Source organism: Opisthorchis viverrini (genome assembly GCF_000715545.1).
Source record: "Opisthorchis viverrini unplaced genomic scaffold opera_v5_203, whole genome shotgun sequence".
NCBI lineage: Eukaryota > Metazoa > Platyhelminthes > Trematoda > Opisthorchiida > Opisthorchiidae > Opisthorchis > Opisthorchis viverrini.
The window spans coordinates 117634-136649 of NW_008751859.1; the positions used below are offsets into that span (position 1 = coordinate 117634).

At 43.7% G+C, this 19016-nt stretch overlaps 1 protein-coding gene across 1 annotated transcript in view; it reads right to left on the reverse strand.

Annotated features, from left to right (window-relative positions):
- Positions 1-19016, reverse strand: part of T265_08122 (hypothetical protein) — a gene marked incomplete at both ends in the record, with an annotated part of 88548 nt that overhangs the window by 19556 nt on the left and 49976 nt on the right. Inside the window, one exon of the mRNA XM_009173835.1 lies at positions 5232-5382. Within this exon, the coding sequence (XP_009172099.1) occupies positions 5232-5382 (151 nt within the window). The remainder of the gene's footprint in view (positions 1-5231; positions 5383-19016) is intronic.

Below are 19016 nucleotides of genomic sequence, written 5' to 3' on the forward strand. Positions count from 1 at the left end.
CTACGAGGGAATTCCGCTGACCTTGTCGCATCAATTAATTTAAGCCAGTCTTTATCCAACAGGTTGCGGAAATGCTTCTTGAAACTCCCTTACCTTACTCTGGCTCCTGGGAGTCGAAATATTATCACAGCTCACAAACAGACACCTCGTTCAGATTTTCCTGAGGTAATATACAAGACACTTTACACGACCTGCATAATTCTGGAGCATGCTCGGGCGTAGCTTCCATACCAGAAGGGAGTAAACCGTCAGTAAGATACTGGATGGGACCTAGCCAAAACCTCAGGCTTAAAAAGCAATCATTCGACGTGATAAACACATTAATTTACCTAGGTGGTTGTATAAATCTTGAAAAACTGACTGAAGACGAGAGGATTTTCGGAATCGGGAAGTCTAGGTTCCACCAACCTTGTTCACCTACGACACCGGTCTGAATTCGTCCGGGGGCGAATTTCCACTGTGGTGGTGCGATCCGTACCACTGTATGGACCAGAGACGTGGCCGCTTTGTGCGGACGTGCGAAAATGTTCGGTATTTAACCCTAGCTATCTTCGAGGCATCGACCGTGTCTGACAGATTGGCAAGTGGTTTGAGGATAGAAGAACAAGGTCGCGATGGTTGATCCAGTCACACACTACTGTTTAGACTAGCATGCCTGTGCATTTCAGAAGCAGGGTACATGTGTCACAACTCTGCTGCTACGCCAACCACAGGCGTACTTGAAAAACATACAGCTCTAATTATTCTTCTATCATCACATTCCCACCGAATCGATTAGTTTCGGTGGTTGAAATCAATACTGAGCGGTCAGAGTGAGCAGGGTGCATGCTACTTTTCGTCTGGTCACCCCTTTTGGCGTTCCCACCTGGGAAGACTGTAGAACGCGTACTCGTTGAGGAACCCCAGCCAGATCGTTTTGTTTGACATGAGTGTGATTTAGTCTTCCTCAGTGAGCATTTAAGGTAGTAGATGTTATTCGATTACTCGTTTTATTCACCTGCTAACGATGAAGAGCACTTTCCCCAGTTCCGTGGATTCACCTAGTATCCCTGTGCTTCCAAGTATCCTGGGTGACAGGGTTTGTTCGGAGGCATACCGGAAAAAATGACTACCAATGACTACCGTTTTCAAAATACTTCCACCCCTCAAGGTCATCCTTTTGCTTAGAAGAAAGCAGAATACGATATCCAATTCAGATAACTGGAAGGTATTTCATCCTATAGAAGTGACCGAACCGAATAACTGGTTCCAAAAGCCAGGTGGCTTTTTTCAATAGCTCGTCTTCCTCTAGATTCAGCTTTCGAAACTAGCCACTTTTGTTCATGAAGTCTCCATATCAAAGGGTAGAGGACAACCTCATTTATCTTAGTTCATATCTTAATTAAGCGGAACCGCACCGACTCGTTTCTTGGCGTAACATACAGTGTTTGAAGTTAGTGAAAACTCTTCGACAACACGCAATCGGTTTTGTCCTTCTTTTAAACTCATCGGGTGAAGGCCTGGGGCAACCTGGTGGGTCCGAAGAAGGGTGATACTAGCAAATCACTGAGATCTACTTTGATTTTTTGTTTTCAGTTTCAGTAGGAACTCGCACACTAGCTCGCCTCTTGCTCCCCAACTGTCCACCCGGTGCTAACCCACCATTACTTATGTCGTCACTGAAGCTAGAGCGACTACCTTGTCAAGTTATTCCCTCCAAACATTTACATGCATGCATGTGAAATTGTATGACTGGTTATCTTTGTTTGTTCGAATTTTACCTTTAGGATCTTGCACGTTTAAACCGCACCGCACCGCTCCAGTACAGTATACATACAAGACAGCTACGTCTTACTACGACCAGCTGCGATCAACTCTGGTAACACCAGTAGTGTCTGTAATCCGTTGTCATATTTACCATTTTCCTGAACTTAAACTACACTTTATAACTGTCGTACATATTTTATCATAACATTTGTTTTAATGTTACGAATACACAATTTTCCGGTGCGACTTGCTGACTTCTTGCTGAACGAGTGTATTTACTCTCCGTTGGACTGTTTGCTGACTGCTGAACCAGTGGGACTAGATCTCCGTGTCTGCGTCAACTGTTGAACGTCACAATAAATCCCTGTGACATTTTTCAGCTGTGAATAACTTTCTTCTCGTGGAACAGATCACTCACACGTGAATCCTTCGTGGGAAATTTCTACGAGTGAATATTTCTTTCACAGCCGGTTACTGCATTCAAATCGGTGTAGTGGATTATTGGATCGAAGCAATCGTGGGTCCTCATTTGACTACTCATTCTTTTCTTATTGTGATTTTGTATTGGTTGCTTTGCTTGTTAATTTGTCCGAACACGTCGATAAGGTCCTAGTCCGCTACACACCTCACGGCAGATATAAGGCTTTCGGTAGATGTAACACACCTGAATGCTTCTCTTTCACAGAGTCAAACATGGACAGTGAGTATAATATGTTTTGTAGACACTAATACGTTATCGAGGCACCAGAAAGTCATCCAAGTATTCTAATTATGTATTTAACCCAGCAGTCTGAGAGAATAATGGTAATCCTGAGCTCCTGTTGGCTGTTCATCTGTTCACCGAGACTGGCTGTAGACTACAACCGTTTCGTCACATTTCGATAAAAATATCATCAGAAGACGCCACCAACCACGCATTGTTGATATCTCATCGTAGGGTGACCGAACATTTGAAAGTGGATTGTCTGCCTCAAAAAAGTACAAAGCATCGTAAAGGGCAACTACTTTCATTGGGCACCGGGTTTCAAAATGACACCGGAATAACCCGCTTTTGGCAACCTGTTTTGTGCCCTGAGGAAAATTTACTTTAAGGATGCTCGAAATCGGTCATTAACAGGGCAGAAGCATCGAGATATTATGTGGTTTCACTTCGTAGCTTTGGTTACTGGAATAGTGGGCAAAAACTAAGAGTGAGTTAAATTCAACGATTGGGTTAATTTAAGCGATGGACCGCTCCAAGAAAGAGGTTCACAGTTTTCACTTTTGAGCGTACCAGTACTAAATGAACGGCACGCACTTGATGACAGATCTTCATCGTTTCGTCTGGCCTATTCGTGACACTCAGAAATCTACCCGAAAAGGATCTAACCCAAGAGCACCTCAGACGCGGTTAGTTCAATCAAGCGTTCGGCCATAACTGACATTCCATAAGAACATGTTTCTGTTAATCACTTTGTGATTGGCTGTCTCAATTAGGCGCAGTATTGCGTTGTTCTGACAGTACCCTGTTTACAAGCGCACGCAGGGTGAGGCTGTGCTTCTTCAACCAGGAATTTTTCGTTTCCCCATCCACCTTGTGTTCCGAAAATTCATCTTCCAAAGTGTCCACTTTCTTCGCTTCATTTGGACTGCCCTAAGGCCTACTTAGCCATTCCGCCGTTCTGTTTATGAATCCACCCCCTCCTCCCAATGCCCCCGCACCCCATCACACAAACACTGTACACTTAGTTTGTCTATCGCAAGCTAATCGAGGCCAACCACACAAAGATAACACCACCACACACTCTTGTCGACTACCAATCCTTTCAGAAACCCATTAGGTATTTATTAGGTTTTAAGGGGCAAACTTTAGGCGCCTGGGTCACTTGGCCAAAGTTGGATCCATATTTCGAACGGCACTCAGTCAGAATTTCGGGGATAGTAAAAGCCGATTGGGATGTTGAACTAGAATGAGCAAAACAGGCTATGTGTGTGTGTGTGTGGGAGTGCGTGTGTGCGGGGTATGAACACTTCTGTGTTGAGCTTGTCCGTTCTAGTTAAAACTGAAGAGATACAACGGACATATTCCCATGAGAGCCATGCTGCTAATGAAAAGGGAGTGGTTGGTTGGTTGGTTGGCTTGTTAGGGGCATGGTGCTGAATAGTTTATTGTTTCAATCACTTAGGTTTTTGAGGTCCTGAAAAACTTAGACGCTTGAGACCATTACTATTGGTCACAAATGGATGAGGACCAAAATGTAAGAACTGCCCTAAGCACTAAAGATAACTGCAAACAAATGAATTTTTTCGGAATATTCAGCCTCAGTTTTTCCAGATGACATAGATAGAACACCAGTGGGAGAACAGATAGTTTGTGACGAAGATGCTTCTGGGTTGTAAACTGGGAATCGAAATCAAAAATTTAAGGATGTCATGTGATGTGGTTGAAATCCAAACACGATAAAGATCCCCCACAATCTCGATACACTGATGGCCACATGGATTTTCATGGCCGTGTCAAGACAAATCATGTCCATTAACAGGATTCCGTGGAAAGATGATATCGCATGTAAGACCGCATCTTTTGACGTGTTTACTTAACTAGAGGTCCAAATATCCTGAAATGTCGCTGATGAGTTGGTAAATTCTTCGACTTTTGGGATATATCAGTCTTGATGCAGTCAACGTCGCAAAAATACGGAAACCATGCTCGGATTGAAACATGAATAATTGGGATCACCTACTACTTTCTACTATTGCCTTCACGAAGAGACTGGATCTTACCGTGCTGTGGCGTCTTCTGGATATCAGCGAACCATTGGTCTATACTGGAGGGATGTCTGTGCAACACTCGCAGAGTCTCTTATACCAGGTTGGTCAGTGATTAGAGGTTTGACGAACGCAGTATCCTAACCCTCAAGGTTGGGATTTGAAATGTGCTCTGCAAAAATTGAATTGCATTTGCAGACACCACTGCCTCGTGTCAGAATTTTGAGCTAAAGGCTTTGGATGGGGACCCTAATCGTCCACTTGGCTATGCCTATGCCCCCCTGGCAGGATTGCAGCCCTCGTTCAACTATGACACTTTAAACTAACAATGCTCTCATGTCACATCGGCCGTCGCGTGGTGCCATCAGTCGGGTCGTCATACTTGCTGTATACAGCAGGATGGGTAAGCTAGAACAGGCTACTGCTGACGCCTGTCTTCTTTCTATTTCACATACTTTTCTCCCCTTCCCTCCCCATCCCATTAATAACCCTTTCCTTGCAGACCCAGTGGTTAGGACTGATGAATCCATTTATCCCACATCGGTTTTGCGAACATCTGAGCATCATCCGGGGCTGACTTCCTCAGGCATCTCGAAATCAATCTTCATGCATCGATGGCCAGTCTATCTGGTTGCTTTCAAAGAAGCAAGAAAGGTAACAAGCTGCTCATGCTTTCACACTGGACTCGCTTGGTAAGTACACTGGACGAGCTAACTGCCCCATCAGTATCCACTCACTTCCGGCTGCGCACCTCCGGCGATCCAGAGGCTGCTGCGGGCGGTATCGCCGTAAGTCACCGGGCGGAAGGGTCCGTGCTTGGCTGAGTACCCGGTGATAGTCGCCTCTGTGTGATTCGTCGGGCAACGTCTATGAACAAGTCCCACAAGCCTGAAGTTGATCGACACCATCAAAGACAAGTTTTATGACGTCCTGAACGCCCTGCTGCGGCGAGCTAAAAGCTCAGACATCGTTGTGGTTCCTGAAGATCTGAATGCACAAGTGGGCAGGCTTAGCGCATCTGAGACTTAATTAGGTGGTCCGCATGCACTGAAATCGGTACGTACTGACAATGGTGAACGATTACTTCAGCGGTTTGCTGACCGCAGTCTGTTTTTATGCAATACCAGCTTCCAAAATAGCCGAAGTCATCTGGCCACGTGATGTCCTCCATAAGCGTGTCGAATACGACCTCAAATTGATCACATTTTCGTCATTTACCGATATCGAGAATCAATAACTGACTGCATTTGCGGATTCCGACCACTAGCTCGTCCGGAGTCACTTTTCCATTTGCTTTCCAGGGCGGCGTATTTTGCCGACAAATGGCCTAGCAACTGAGAGACTGGCAGATCCGGGTGTTAGACGAACTTTCTAGAATCATCTTCTAGACTTTCTTCCAAATGCTCCAACATTAGACATAAATTCGTACTAACACGAGATCATTACATATCTGCACAGTGCTGGGAATTTCGCTTGTAGCACGGCGCTACCAGACACACTCAAGCACTGGATATCGGACCGAACAGTGGCGCTGCATAAATCAAATATCAGCCTCTCCTGAACATAACTTGACGCGACGAACTATGAAGTCAAGTGAAAGCGAGCATGTGAGCCGACCGTGAAGTCTGACTGGCATGGAGAGTCAAGAAAAAGAGGTCCAGAAAGCCGGTAATACACGAAGATAATTTCAGTTGGTCCGCACGAAAGGTCCCCGGAAACTATCTACGAGCGAAACCATCAAGGATCAGAAGGGAGTGAATAAAGAAAAATGCCTGGACCGTTGGGCTGAATATTTCGATCAACAGTTACCTTGTCCACCTGCTGCCACTAATTTGGATTCTACAGCTGAAGTAGAACTCCGGACGGTGAACGTGGAACCCCATTAGGCCTCGGATATTTATAACTGCATATGTTCTCTCAAGCGCCAGGGAACTCCTGGTCCGCATGACCTCCCACCCGCATTGTTCAACGACGGGGATGAAGTCCTCAGTCAGTGCTTATCTGATCTGTTTGCCTCTAGTTCGGCAAGGGAGACTGTACCAGACAAATGGGGGGAGTAGGTAATAGAGCCTATTTAAAAAAAGTGGCTCGTAGTGAGGTGTCAGCTTGACTTCAGTGGTACCGAGACTGTTGGCGTCACTCCTGCTTCGCCACCTTATGGTGGCTCGTGAAACACTGACTCGAGAGCAGCAAGTGGGGTTCCGGCCTGGTAGGGGTTGCGTTGACCAACCTGACCACTCCGTCAGGTGCTAGAACAACGTCATACGTACAAGCGACTCACAATTCTAGTGGTCCTGAATTTCCAAGGCACATTCGACTTGGTTTGTTCGACCGGTTTGTTCTCCTTGACACGCTTGCCCATGAAGGAATGCCCCGGAATTTTGTGTGCATTATAAGCTCTTTGTATTCCCAGACTTCCGGGCGTGTGAAAGTATACGGTGAGCTCTCCAGTAGCTCCAGTACACAAAGTGGTGTCCGCCAGGGATGCCCACTCTCCCCATTCCTGTTTAACTTTGTGATCGACAAAACCATGAGACGAATGCTGGAAGGTCTTCAAAACTCCGGTGTTCAATTAGCCTGTGACGAAGTATTTTCGATATGGCATATATAGACGACATCTTCGAAGAGGAAAAGAAGTTGCAGATGCAGTAGTCAACTTCTATTGATCAGGCCATTGCATAATCTTCCGGACTCGAATAAGATTGATGCACACCTATGATGTGTCAGTCAATTTTCGTTTGTGTGGCTTAGACGAAGCCTTCGATTATGGTGTCCTTCAGTTGAGTATCATGCAAAACAGTTTGCCTGAAAGCTCAGTTTGGACGTCACTACTTGTAAGGTCGGTGACAAATCTGCGACCGTCATCTTTGAGGCTTATCAGTGAGACGTTAGTGGGATGTATAATAGTTTCGTCAATTTAGTTGGTCGTACTCCGATGAGGGAGTAATGTCGTTTTGTTTATTCTGGAAAAATCCCCCCTTGAAGATGCTGAAGATGGATTTGTTCTTTCTGGAAACCCAAACACTCGGATATTTCAAGAAGGCTGAGAATGTTAGTTCAATTGTTTTATTTCTTCCAGTATCATGCTGAGTTAGCCGCTCGTGTGATGTCGTGGGGTGACTCTCCTCGAATATCTACGTCAAGGTGGTCATGTTGAGGCATACTTCATGCTGTCTTCATTGTCAGCATCAAATTTCCTCATGAATTAGTCGAGATATCCGTTAATGATATAACAAGGCAGACAAACGCCCACACTTTTCCCTACTCTTGTGACGCAAGAAAACTTAAAGTCTACCTACCCAGTCAAAATTGGTGTGACGCTCAGGAGACACTAATTTGACGGTACCTTCCATCTTTCATTCTGCTCAATATATAATTATCTAAACACGCACAAACCAAACAGTTCTCTTTCAAGTTCTCTCAGTTTTTTTAATCAAACAAAAAGGCAGAATGGGGAGTTGGAGGAAGCCAGAATATCGCTAGAAGTTCCAAACAGTAAATAGTTTTTCTGTTTGGTTTTCCCTTGAAAGCCCAAAGTTTCTTGGATAATCGAACTGAAATCTCTGCTTGTGCACTAGATGAAGCCAAGTTATTCTTGAACTTAAGATAAAAAGTTACTTATAAGTAATATGAGAAGACCGGTCAATCTTTCTTTGCTAAGCCCACAGCAAAATAAGCTGTGATCTTTCGGTAGATTCAACTCATCTTCACCGCGGTACTTCTAGTGAACAATATCCCGTATTGATTCACCTGAAATTTCACGCTATCTTTCTGTTGATTCTGGTTAAAAAGGACTCATTCAAAAGTTCTTTTTGAATCTTATTAGGCCAATTTGATATGAATTCCGTGTTCTTATCATCGATAATCCCAGCAGCTCCACGAAAGAAAATGGGTCTTAAACACTTCGTTATCTCTATTTCTCTAATTGTGAGTACTGATTAACTGCGACTGATCAATTCGGTTGATTTTCGTGCTAATGTTAGCGGTATACCACAGTTCCCTATGTCTGACAACGGTTGATCGTTGATCAATAAACCATTGAACGCGTTCTGAGATACAAATATTATTAGTCTAAAAACGCGCAAGTATGGCAGCCATGGTACTAGTACACTAATTAATGAACCCCAATTTGGTTTCAAGTAGAACATAAGGTTGACGGAAACCCGGAGACTGCGCCTACCTGATGAGCCCCAAGAAGGGCGAAACCGGTCGTGGGCTGTCGATGGATTTTCAGCAACCTCCCCACTCCCTGTTTGTAGTGACAGACCTGATGACTATTTAGGTGATATTAAAATACGATCCAGTGTACACTTCATTTTGAATGCGCAGATGTGAAAAGAGTGTTTCGCGAACTATCCCATCGTTTAGTGGAACTCCGATTAAATCAGTGTCGACAAATTGCATGATGCTTCATGCTACGTGGCGCAGCTACTTCACGCCGTGTCCCACTTTATCGAACAATGTTAATGCCTATGTTCGAAACCAAAACGTTTCTTGATCGAATTCGGCAGTATCGTTGAAAGTAGTCTGCAGTAATAGAAACTATTTTAGGTGGGTGTGTCGAAAGGCCATCCTCTGAAAAGGAGGAAGGAGAGTTGTTCTCGTTTGAGTGGAAACTCCAATCGTTCGGTGGCCGGATATGTATATGTGTGTGCATTTGACTCATGCTGAGCGCCATTGTTATCTCCACCTTGATCAGTGTGGGAAAATAATATGTTTGAACTCTACACTCACTAGTAAAGTTTGAAGGACCTCAGAAGAACTGTCTTCCAAGTTTTTTTGTCCTATAGAGGTCCTCGATGAAGCTTAACTTCTTAACTTCATCTACACCGATAAAGCGCTATTAAACAATACCATGTGTATCAAAACCCCGTTCGTAACGGTTCACCGTTTCATTCTCTTCTGTTTCAATTCAATATTAGACCGACATTTTTTCGTAGTCTCACAAAGAAGTACATTTATTTGGAAATTACTTAAGTTTTAAATAATCAATAAATAAATCGTTCAGCTGTAACACCCTTCCGGTGCCTAGCTACCATACCAACCGAAGGGAGCACGAGGGCTGGGATACTGTCAGGTTGCCCAAGCCTAGACAGAGAAAGTCGAGATGCACAGGTCTGGTTCGAACCACGGACCTTCCGGTCAATAAGTTCGCGCTCTAACCACCTGAGCCATCTCGACCCCTTGAGTTTTAACGATAGACTCAACTGAGTCTCCCGGTAATAACTAGCTCCAACTAAACATGTTACAGAACAACTGTCTCACGTTTCAACTGATATGACACTTAGTTCCGGATAGAAATTCACTCACCTCGACAATGTACAGTCGTTTCCAGCCTTCTTGGAGCACATAAGGTAGGAGCAGTCTCCGAGTTTTCGTCCAGACAATTTACAGAGATATCTGAAATATCGCACCGACTGAAACATGAAGCAAACCGTGTATAGCACGCTTGGTTGAACAATATCATAAATGAGGAACTCGGCTGGGATGCAGGGGTCGCTAAATTTTAAAGCGTATTTACCACGTGTCCCACCATCTGGGTTCAAGTGGAACGTAAGTTTTACGAAAGCACTGGAAGTCTTCCTACTTGATGAGCCCCAAGAAGGGCGAAACCGGTCGTGAGCCGTCAGAAGAGTTTTAGCAAACTTTTGAGTAATTTCTTCCAGAAAAGCATACTCGAATCCCCTACCTACTGAAACATGAGGATAACTCTAGGCAACTGATTCAGCTGAAAAACATCATGAACGATAGATCCAGCTGTGATTCATGAGAATCTCTAGTTAAATGAGTGTGATTTGTGAATATCGGGAGTGTTCATTGCAGTACTGTTTGCTGAGTGATGATGCGGTTGTGTATGGCACTGCATCATCAAGGTATACTCTATTTAAGATTCCGCGCTATGGAAACCTCTGCAAGCTGAAATTATGATTATGTAACTGTACTATTCCATCCCTGGAGAGGCCATCATCGGGAGACACCAGGCATTAGATGAGCTACACCATTTGTTAGTGGACTACGAACTCCCCATAATCCACGGAACCACGCAGAAGAGAGCACTTTTGGTTGACCATTCGAAAAGGCCTCTTGAGTGAGGCACGCAGTTACCGATATTCACGTAGATGAAAACATACTTGGAGATCTCAGCAAACTTGTGTGTGCTGCGAATAGTCATGCGATCACTTGGTGCCTTTGCGTAATAAAACATAAAACGGGAACTTTTCATCCGAGGCTCTTGTGGGAGTTGAAATGGACAATCCAAAATGATCGACTTTAAGCCAAATCTAATGGAGATAGGTCTTAGATGGGGGGAGGTGGTAGTGATTTGGTAGCTTTTTGGGAGTCTACCGTACCTCTGGCTAAGATAACCAAAGTGCTACAAGATAAGTGCCTATATTTGCCAAAAAGCGATCGTTTTCTAGAGCAATGGTATCCTCATTAGTTCTGGTCTGATTCTTACAATTATACAAGTTAAATTCAGAGGCGATTCGTCGAAAGCACGTAAGGCCACAACGTCTCATACAAGTTATTCCCACTGAAAGAAGATAACGTGATATACAGACGTCCAACTAAATGTACGGGATAAGGCCAACATCACACTTTCTCTCACAGCGGAGGAGTTTCATCCCTTTAATTTCTTTTACTTCGAGCACCATTGTCATCCTAGTAACTGTCACAACAGAAGTTGCCTTATCAAATCTGGTTCGACTGATATAAACATGTCCTACAGTAAGGGAGCCGCTCAAGACGTAAGCACCTCACTGAGCTGACAAAAGTCAACAAAATAGATTATCTCCTATCTCAGCAAACACGGGTACTGCCCGCAGATTACGTATGACGATTAGACTACTTTGGATAGTACACGATCACGCTGCAGAGTGTACTTCTAGCTGGAAACAGAACACGGTATAGGTCCTCACAGTTTACTAGTTATTGCTCTGACGAAACGCTGGATGACTCCCTACCGATGTTCACCAGGAAAACCCTCTACTGAAATTCTATTGATCTTAGTCCCTAGGAATTTTAGCCTGGTGGCGATAAACGCTCATTTACAAATTAAGTTGGTGTTAACCAGAAAGGCGATTGAAGATTGCTTGAGCCTCCCCAATACCGTCTCTGATGCTCATCAACTAAATGTGCTGTATCGAAACCGTTTCGGGTTTCCCTCTAAAAGCTATTTTGGGATACGAAGTACTTTCTTGACCCACCATTACCTATAAGGCTGAGGACTAGGCTTGCTTGATGACTGTCAAGAAGGACAAAGTCGATAGTAAGGTGTCCAGAGTTTTCACGGACCTTCTGAGCAGTGTTGGTTGAAGGTGGCGGAAGGCTTAGAAATGACGCACCTTAACCGAGCAGCAAAGCGTATCGGTAAATTGTGGGATCGTGTGGGAGATGTTTTTGTTGCTGCTGGCGAGGCGTGAAAAAATTAGGGTATACGTTCGTTCTTAACAGAATGGTTTAAATAAGAAGCCGGGTCGACGGCACTCATTTCTAATTATTCTTGTGTATTCCGTTGCGTTGTTAACATATCGACCTACAAGCTTCCGAAACTCAGGAGAGAACTGCCATTGGGATTTTGACAACTGCCCTCAGTTGCTCATGGAGACCATTCATGGGCTGTTTAAGTTTCCAGCAAACTTGTGAGTAGTGTGGAACGTATGGGTTGGGAACTGCTCGCAGACAAAGTCTAATCTGACACGCTTCTGTGGAACCAAACACTGCCACAAACAATAGTGCACGACGTACTAGTTGTCTGCTGACATGACTTTGTGAACTAATCAAAAATGTCACACACACAAACCTGTAGTGTCTGCTACCCGTACGTAGTTGAGTTTAGCATTTCGTACTTCAAAAACCAGATCCCACTACACAAATGCAGCTTGTTTTTGTCCACACAGAACACATTGACCACCAGTCGATTCGGGTCATTTTAGGGATGTTATTTATCAATTCCTATGCGTCTATTTCACGTCACTCATGACCCAAGGAGTAAGATGTGAATAAAACCAAAAATTACGCAAATTAGAACGGTCAAGATCAATAGAAAAATAGTTTTTTTTTCTACTGCTTAGTTTTGTGTCAAATCCTTATAGAAAAATAGTTTTTTTTTCTACTGCTTAGTTTTGTGTGCAAATCCTTAAGTTAGTCCCGGTGCAAATTTGATCAACAAAACTGCACTGACTTGCTCATTATATGAAGTATGTGTCTGCTCGTTATATGTGAGTCCAGGCTGTTGACTTGCTGGCTGCATGGTGGTCCTTCCATCTGGTCAATACCTAGTCAAACCGTGACTTGAAATGTTTTATACAAATCCAGAGATTCTAATGAGTGTCTTAGTTGATAACAGGTAGCTCATTAACCGAGCAGATCGCTGTTGCCCCCGCACGAGTCAAGCTGGATAATTACTAGGCAGAGCAGGCACAATCGCAAACAATTGTGTTGCGTTGATCACATCATGTGCACTTGTCAAATGCGGCCTCACTACACACAACTCTGTGTTAGCCCCACAAACGTGGTTTGCCCTTACTCTGCACCGATCCATCCATTAGATGCGGGCGGATGGCAGATATGCTGTCATTTTGTGCGCGATGTTTCGCACTCAAGCATAACAACAGCCTGTGGCTCACAGTTAGTAGCATTCTGTCACCTGAAGGACATCCCGTTCGTTCAGTGTGTGTGCGACTGGCTCTGTATTTTTGTGTGCTTCGGTGGACAGAGAAGCTGTCAGCAGATGATCACTTTAAGGCATGAGTCCCTATTAATTACAAGCCGAAGCACATATCCAGTGAAAGGTAACTTTAATGGCACCATAACGACAGCAATCAACTTCACTCAGCATTATCATGCTAACGTTGGAATGCGCTGGACCGATCAAGCTGTCAGTGGTCCACGTGTGTAGATTCCCCTTCTCGCGGATGCACGCATTTTAAGTACAGGGGTGCACACACGCATACAGAAACAAAAGATTTGATCATAACTGTTATGATATGATTCGATAATGTCAAAATCACCTTAGACTTACAACGCGATTGGATTGCTGTCAACACCAATCGTGCAAAGTAGTTCACCGTGTTCTACAGCAACAAAGTAAACTCATTGGTGCCCAGTTTGGTGGCCCGCTCAATTCCATTGGCTGCTGGATAGGTATTTAGATAATGAGGATAGGTGTCCCAGGCATCTGCTGTGAGATTTTTCAGTATATTACTTTTATCCGGTAAGTAGTAAGGTTATTTTTCCCCAAATTGTTAGCTCGGATAACTGTCATTAAAGCAAACAAATATTTCCGATGCCCTTCTATTTTGAAAGGGCTTTATCTACATCAATAGATATTTCGGTGGGTCAATCTTTCTTTTTTTGAAGCAGACTTAGTAGTTGACTTCAATATGGACGATAGTTCGGTTGTTTAACCCTCGCTCCCACCTTCCGTAGTGACACAGTTGTTACACAAATTCAGGCTAATGGTGTTAACAATTACTAAAAAAACTTACGTCGGTGAGTTGATACCAAGTATGTTTGCCGCTTTTTTCTCGTGCGATTCTAATTTGGGCCCGGCACAAAAGCTCTCCACTCACAATAACCCCATAACAGGGGAAGCTGAGGATCACTTTTATGAGGTGACTTTGCAGTGCTCCTTAGACGAACTGATAAATTTAGCTGGAGAAATCTGAGGGAAGGAATCTTTTTAGGCCTATCCAGTTGTCTGTCTCAACAAAACTACCCCCCTTGATGAGGCATTTTGGTTTATTTCACCTTGCGAATGAAGGTGTGTCGGACTCGAAATCACCAAAGTTTGCAGCAGTTCATGATCAGTTTGTATCTCCTTAAACAAAAGAAATGTAGTTTGACCCTTTGGATACACCTGAGTAGTAAAGTGTCAGTGAATAACGATGGGATTTAAGATACCTCATATGTGGGAACACATAAACTGGTATAGGAAACTGTGCAGTACATTTATGTTCACAATAAGATTTAACTTACGGGCGAGCTCTGTATGTGCGGTTTGTGTGGACTGAATCCGGCTGAATCTTCGCTTCAGCTGGCGCATCCTTAGTGTTTGATATTCTAAGTCAGTCGACACTACGCGTTTATTTTGTGTCTTCTAATCTGCTTTCAGAGCAATTCCCATGTTTTCAAACTAAGCACGTTTTTTAATCTTTTGCCTCCACTTCGAAACTGAAATACCTCTCAAGCATTTAAAAACCCCTCTTTCTATAAAGTCAGTCAATTAGGAGATTGTTGTCTTGCAAGATGCGAGTAGATCACAAGTGTTTCGACAGTTGTATCCACGCTGATACAACTTCTCTGTGCTTCACCAACCAATGAGAATATACCATGTCCGCATTAAGAAATAACCGGGAAACTTCAATGCAGCTCCCTTCCCCTGTGTTTCTTCCACCTAAACTTTCCCTTCCAAGAGGGTTTACTCCACTCTATCGGTCTTCCCTGAAGCAGTACTCGCAACCACACAACAAGTTATTCTGGTGATGTTCCGAACGGCTGGTTTCCCTAAATCATTATCAAATATCGAACTCAGCTAACTGTGTTCTGTTTACCAATCTCATGGGAATGAGGAACTCATCACAGACTCAGGTGTTACTCGCATCGTTGCATGGCGGATCTTGATAGGGGAGCCTCAAAGTGCTGCTAAGTTGTGCGTTGGAAAAATCCTCAGACGCAATGGCTTCACTATTCAGGGCTGAGACACGCACTGACGATATTTCTTCGACTGGCAACGATTGCCAATTTTGAAGCTCAGCACGCCTGTCAACGCGTGAATAAACAACAGCCAGATAGCTTCTCCGCATTGAAACAGCCGACAGCGGTAAATTGTTCAGAACATCATGGCATTATCAAAAACCCTCACGTCGCAGATCTCGAAAAAAACATCCGCTTTAGAGGAATTAACTTCACTTGCTTAATTTGTCACAACAACTGTATGGATCTTTATGAATGTCTCACAAATGAATACAGTAGCAAGAAAGCACCTATACTAGGGCAAATAAATAGGTCTATTTTATAAGATACTAATTAAGAGGTTGTTGGAAATTCTTCGGTAGTCCACCGCCGGTTCCACTCTGCTTGTGATTTGTCAAGCAGGGGTTCTTCTTGAGTCCCCATCAGTCACTTGCAAACTGCTTCGATAGCAAGTGATTCACTCGACACGCTCCACATCAGTTTGTTTTTAGCTGCTTAGGGACAAAACAAAAGCTTACATCTTCCAAAGAAATATAGGCATATAATTCATGAAATACCCCTAGAAATTCAAACTGTTTTCCTTCAGGACTATTTTTGTGACTTCTTAGGTTTCTGTCGAAAAGTAGCGCGAGGGGTATATTTAATGCCACATGTGTTGTTGCGCTTACATTCACTGAAGCAATAGAAAACATGAGAAATAGAGTTGCTCGATAAAAACGAACCAAAAGGTGTTCGACGTTTCATTCTTTTCTGAGATAACTGTTTCCATGGTGGCTACAAACAAGAATTGGATATTTTGGTGCACAAACATTGTTATCGCTCGTTATCTCCACAAAATAATTCATACTGACAAAGTGTGTCTGTGTTTACCGGTTTGAATCCAAACCGTGAATAATTTAAGCACCCGTTAACGTTCCGTTTGGCCTACATATTCACGTGTTTATTTCAGTGAACTGTCGTTTTGACAGAATGCTTCCACTTTAGAAACAACAGTAGCAGTTCGTCTGTCCCACCAACCGAAGTGCCGACGTGAGCGCGCACAGCACACAGGCACACAGCAGTATGTGTAAATGGAAGCATACTTCCATCTTCGGTGACCTCTACGAAGGCACAATCGGTTAATCGCTGAATGTCTCATCAAAATTTGGTAGACGATATTTTCTTTCTTTTTTATTGATCACTTGTATTTGCGGATGAGTACTGTGGAAGTGACAGCTTGCACACAACAACTGTCACAAGGTCAGTCTGGTGCAAACGGTTGAGTTCAATCCGCGTGTGCGAGCGCATTTCATTGAGTATTGACGGAGGTGAAGTGTTTCATAGTTTTGTTTTTGTTCGGACACTGGTGGGGCACACTTCCAAGTAAGGAAACCACCAAAGTAATTCTCAGTGAACCCGATTCTTGTTGAGAAATTTAACACCATGTCACGTGAAGCTGATGAGCGTTGTAGGTGGACCACAAATTCCACCGGATTTTTCCGTTCTCACTGAACACGCGTCAAGTGAATTTAACACTTGCGAAACACATTCATTTGCAAGCCCATCAGTGTACTTCGGCAAGTTCGTGAAGTTTGCGTTTAAGTAAAACATGAGGTCGACAGAAACTCGGGAACCGCGCCTACCTGATGAGGACCAGGAAGGGCGAAACCGGTCGTGGGCTGTCGAAGACTCTTCAGTAGCCTAATGAGTAGTTCAGTGCGTCTATACATGTATCGAATATCGTACAACTGAAACGTGAGTTTGTCTTTTGCAGCGCATTCAGTTGCTTAAAAACATCATAAACTGTTTTAAGCGGACTGTTGTCCCGCGCGCGTTTGATGCAGTATTTATTGATGTGTGCTGATCTTGGTCAAAACGGGTGTGTTCGAGCAGTTGGCGCACCACCCACTGTGTCAAGAGACTACGCCTGATGTGTGCAGCTGCCGTTCCATCGCGCAACAGTATGCTGAAAGGAGTTTGCTACGTATGTAGCAACAAATTCGAATCGGGAAGGGCATGCATAATCAAATGCAAAATCGCCTCAAATACACATATTGATATGGCAATTTATATCTGTAACAAACTTTGCTATAATGACGTCCGTTTTCTTGCGGCTAGACACATTCGATGACCCAATCACCGGTACAAATGAATATGAATCTTTGTTTGTAAAGAATAATTCTGATTTAAGCGACCAACTTGGTTTTGCGGCAGACTCACCTGGAACCCAGCTGAATCTCTCGTTTATGAGTGTGTCTCCGGGACATAGAAATGTAGAAATGCAGCTGTATAGGACTAGTCTTAAGTTCCTCAAATTAACTTGCCTTGCACAAGCGCGCATCATCACTAGGTTTGTGCATGCCTAGCCCATGCCCTGACAGGGATCATTCTAAAAAAGGACGCGATTCTGATGGGATCCATGCGGGCTTAATAAGTCATTTGCCGAGCTATGTCTTACGATGCTCACTGTCGTTTTAGTTATAGCCAATAGATTTTTTCCGGTTGACTTTGTTTAGTTTATAATAAACCTCAACGTTGGCTGTTGAGCAGGTGACAGTTGATCTATCTGTCAATTGGCCTGAAAACGTTTTGTCACCATACAAAAAGACGTCGTCGGCAGGCGGTTGGGTGGCTGATCTTTCCACGCCTCTCTGCATCTATGTAGTTCCTAAGGTGTGATTGATATACGCAATGTTATTATCTATTCGAGGATTGTCTGGCGCTTTATTTTATTTTTCATTCAATTAACCCAAATGAACTATCCACACCATGACAAAAGTAAACCCACTGGCGGTATCCGTCCAAAGGCTGGCTCTATTGATTAAAATTTCAAAAGTTGGCTTACCAGGTTTCTGCTACAGTGAGATATATGCCATTCCTTGAGAAAAGTTAGCACACAAATAAATCCTGAGATGTTGCGATCTCAAGTAAAAGGAAAATCTTCAACTAAATGTCAATATTCCGTCGGTCTTGGTAACTTCATTTCATCAGGATCGCCAACATCTTTTCCTATATCAGCGACGCCAAATGTGCCCCAAATGTATAGTACAATTTCCGAACTTTTGCCATGCATTGCAGATAAGTAAGAGTAAACTTCGGTGAACTCAGTTTTCTGTGTTGTAAAAGTTAAAATATGTTTTACTCTCACCGTGCCTCTGTGCAGAGCTAATTTTACGATGACGAAATCGGTTCGGCCTCGTCAGCTTTCTGTTATGTCGCATAACGGAAAATCGTTCAGCTGTAACACCCTGACCGTGCCTAGCTATCATGCCACACGAAGGAAGCACGAGGGCTGAGATACTGCCCGGTTGCCCAAGCCTAGACAGGGGAAGTCGAGAGGCAGAAGTCGGGTTCGAACCACGGGTCTTCCGGTCAGTAAATTCACGCTCTAACCATTGAGCCACATCTCCCCTAACAACCACTAACATAACCAGACGCTGTCCCTTATAAAGTTGAAACAATTTCCGTAAAGTACCTATTAAGCCCTATTTGATCAGCAGAAAAGCACAGAATCACAGCTTCTATCCGCGATCGAGTGACGGCATGATAACGACTAGGCTGACCGTAAATCTATCTGATCAGAGCCAATTCGTCAACAAGAATGGGTCTTCATACACATCCAAACCTCTTTGGTATGCTCGAAAAGGCATTCCCCCATTCGTATGGCGCTGTTGCCTAAGTCACAAGAGGCAAAAATCGGTATCATTCATCACCCTATAAGGCGATTTTACCATTACTGTTTCACGAAAGGAATGGACACATCCAGAAAGTGAATAAAAGTCATCTGTGGACACTTTCCACATAGTCACTGAAAGTGAGTAGAGAGAATGTTGAAGATGAAAGTATGA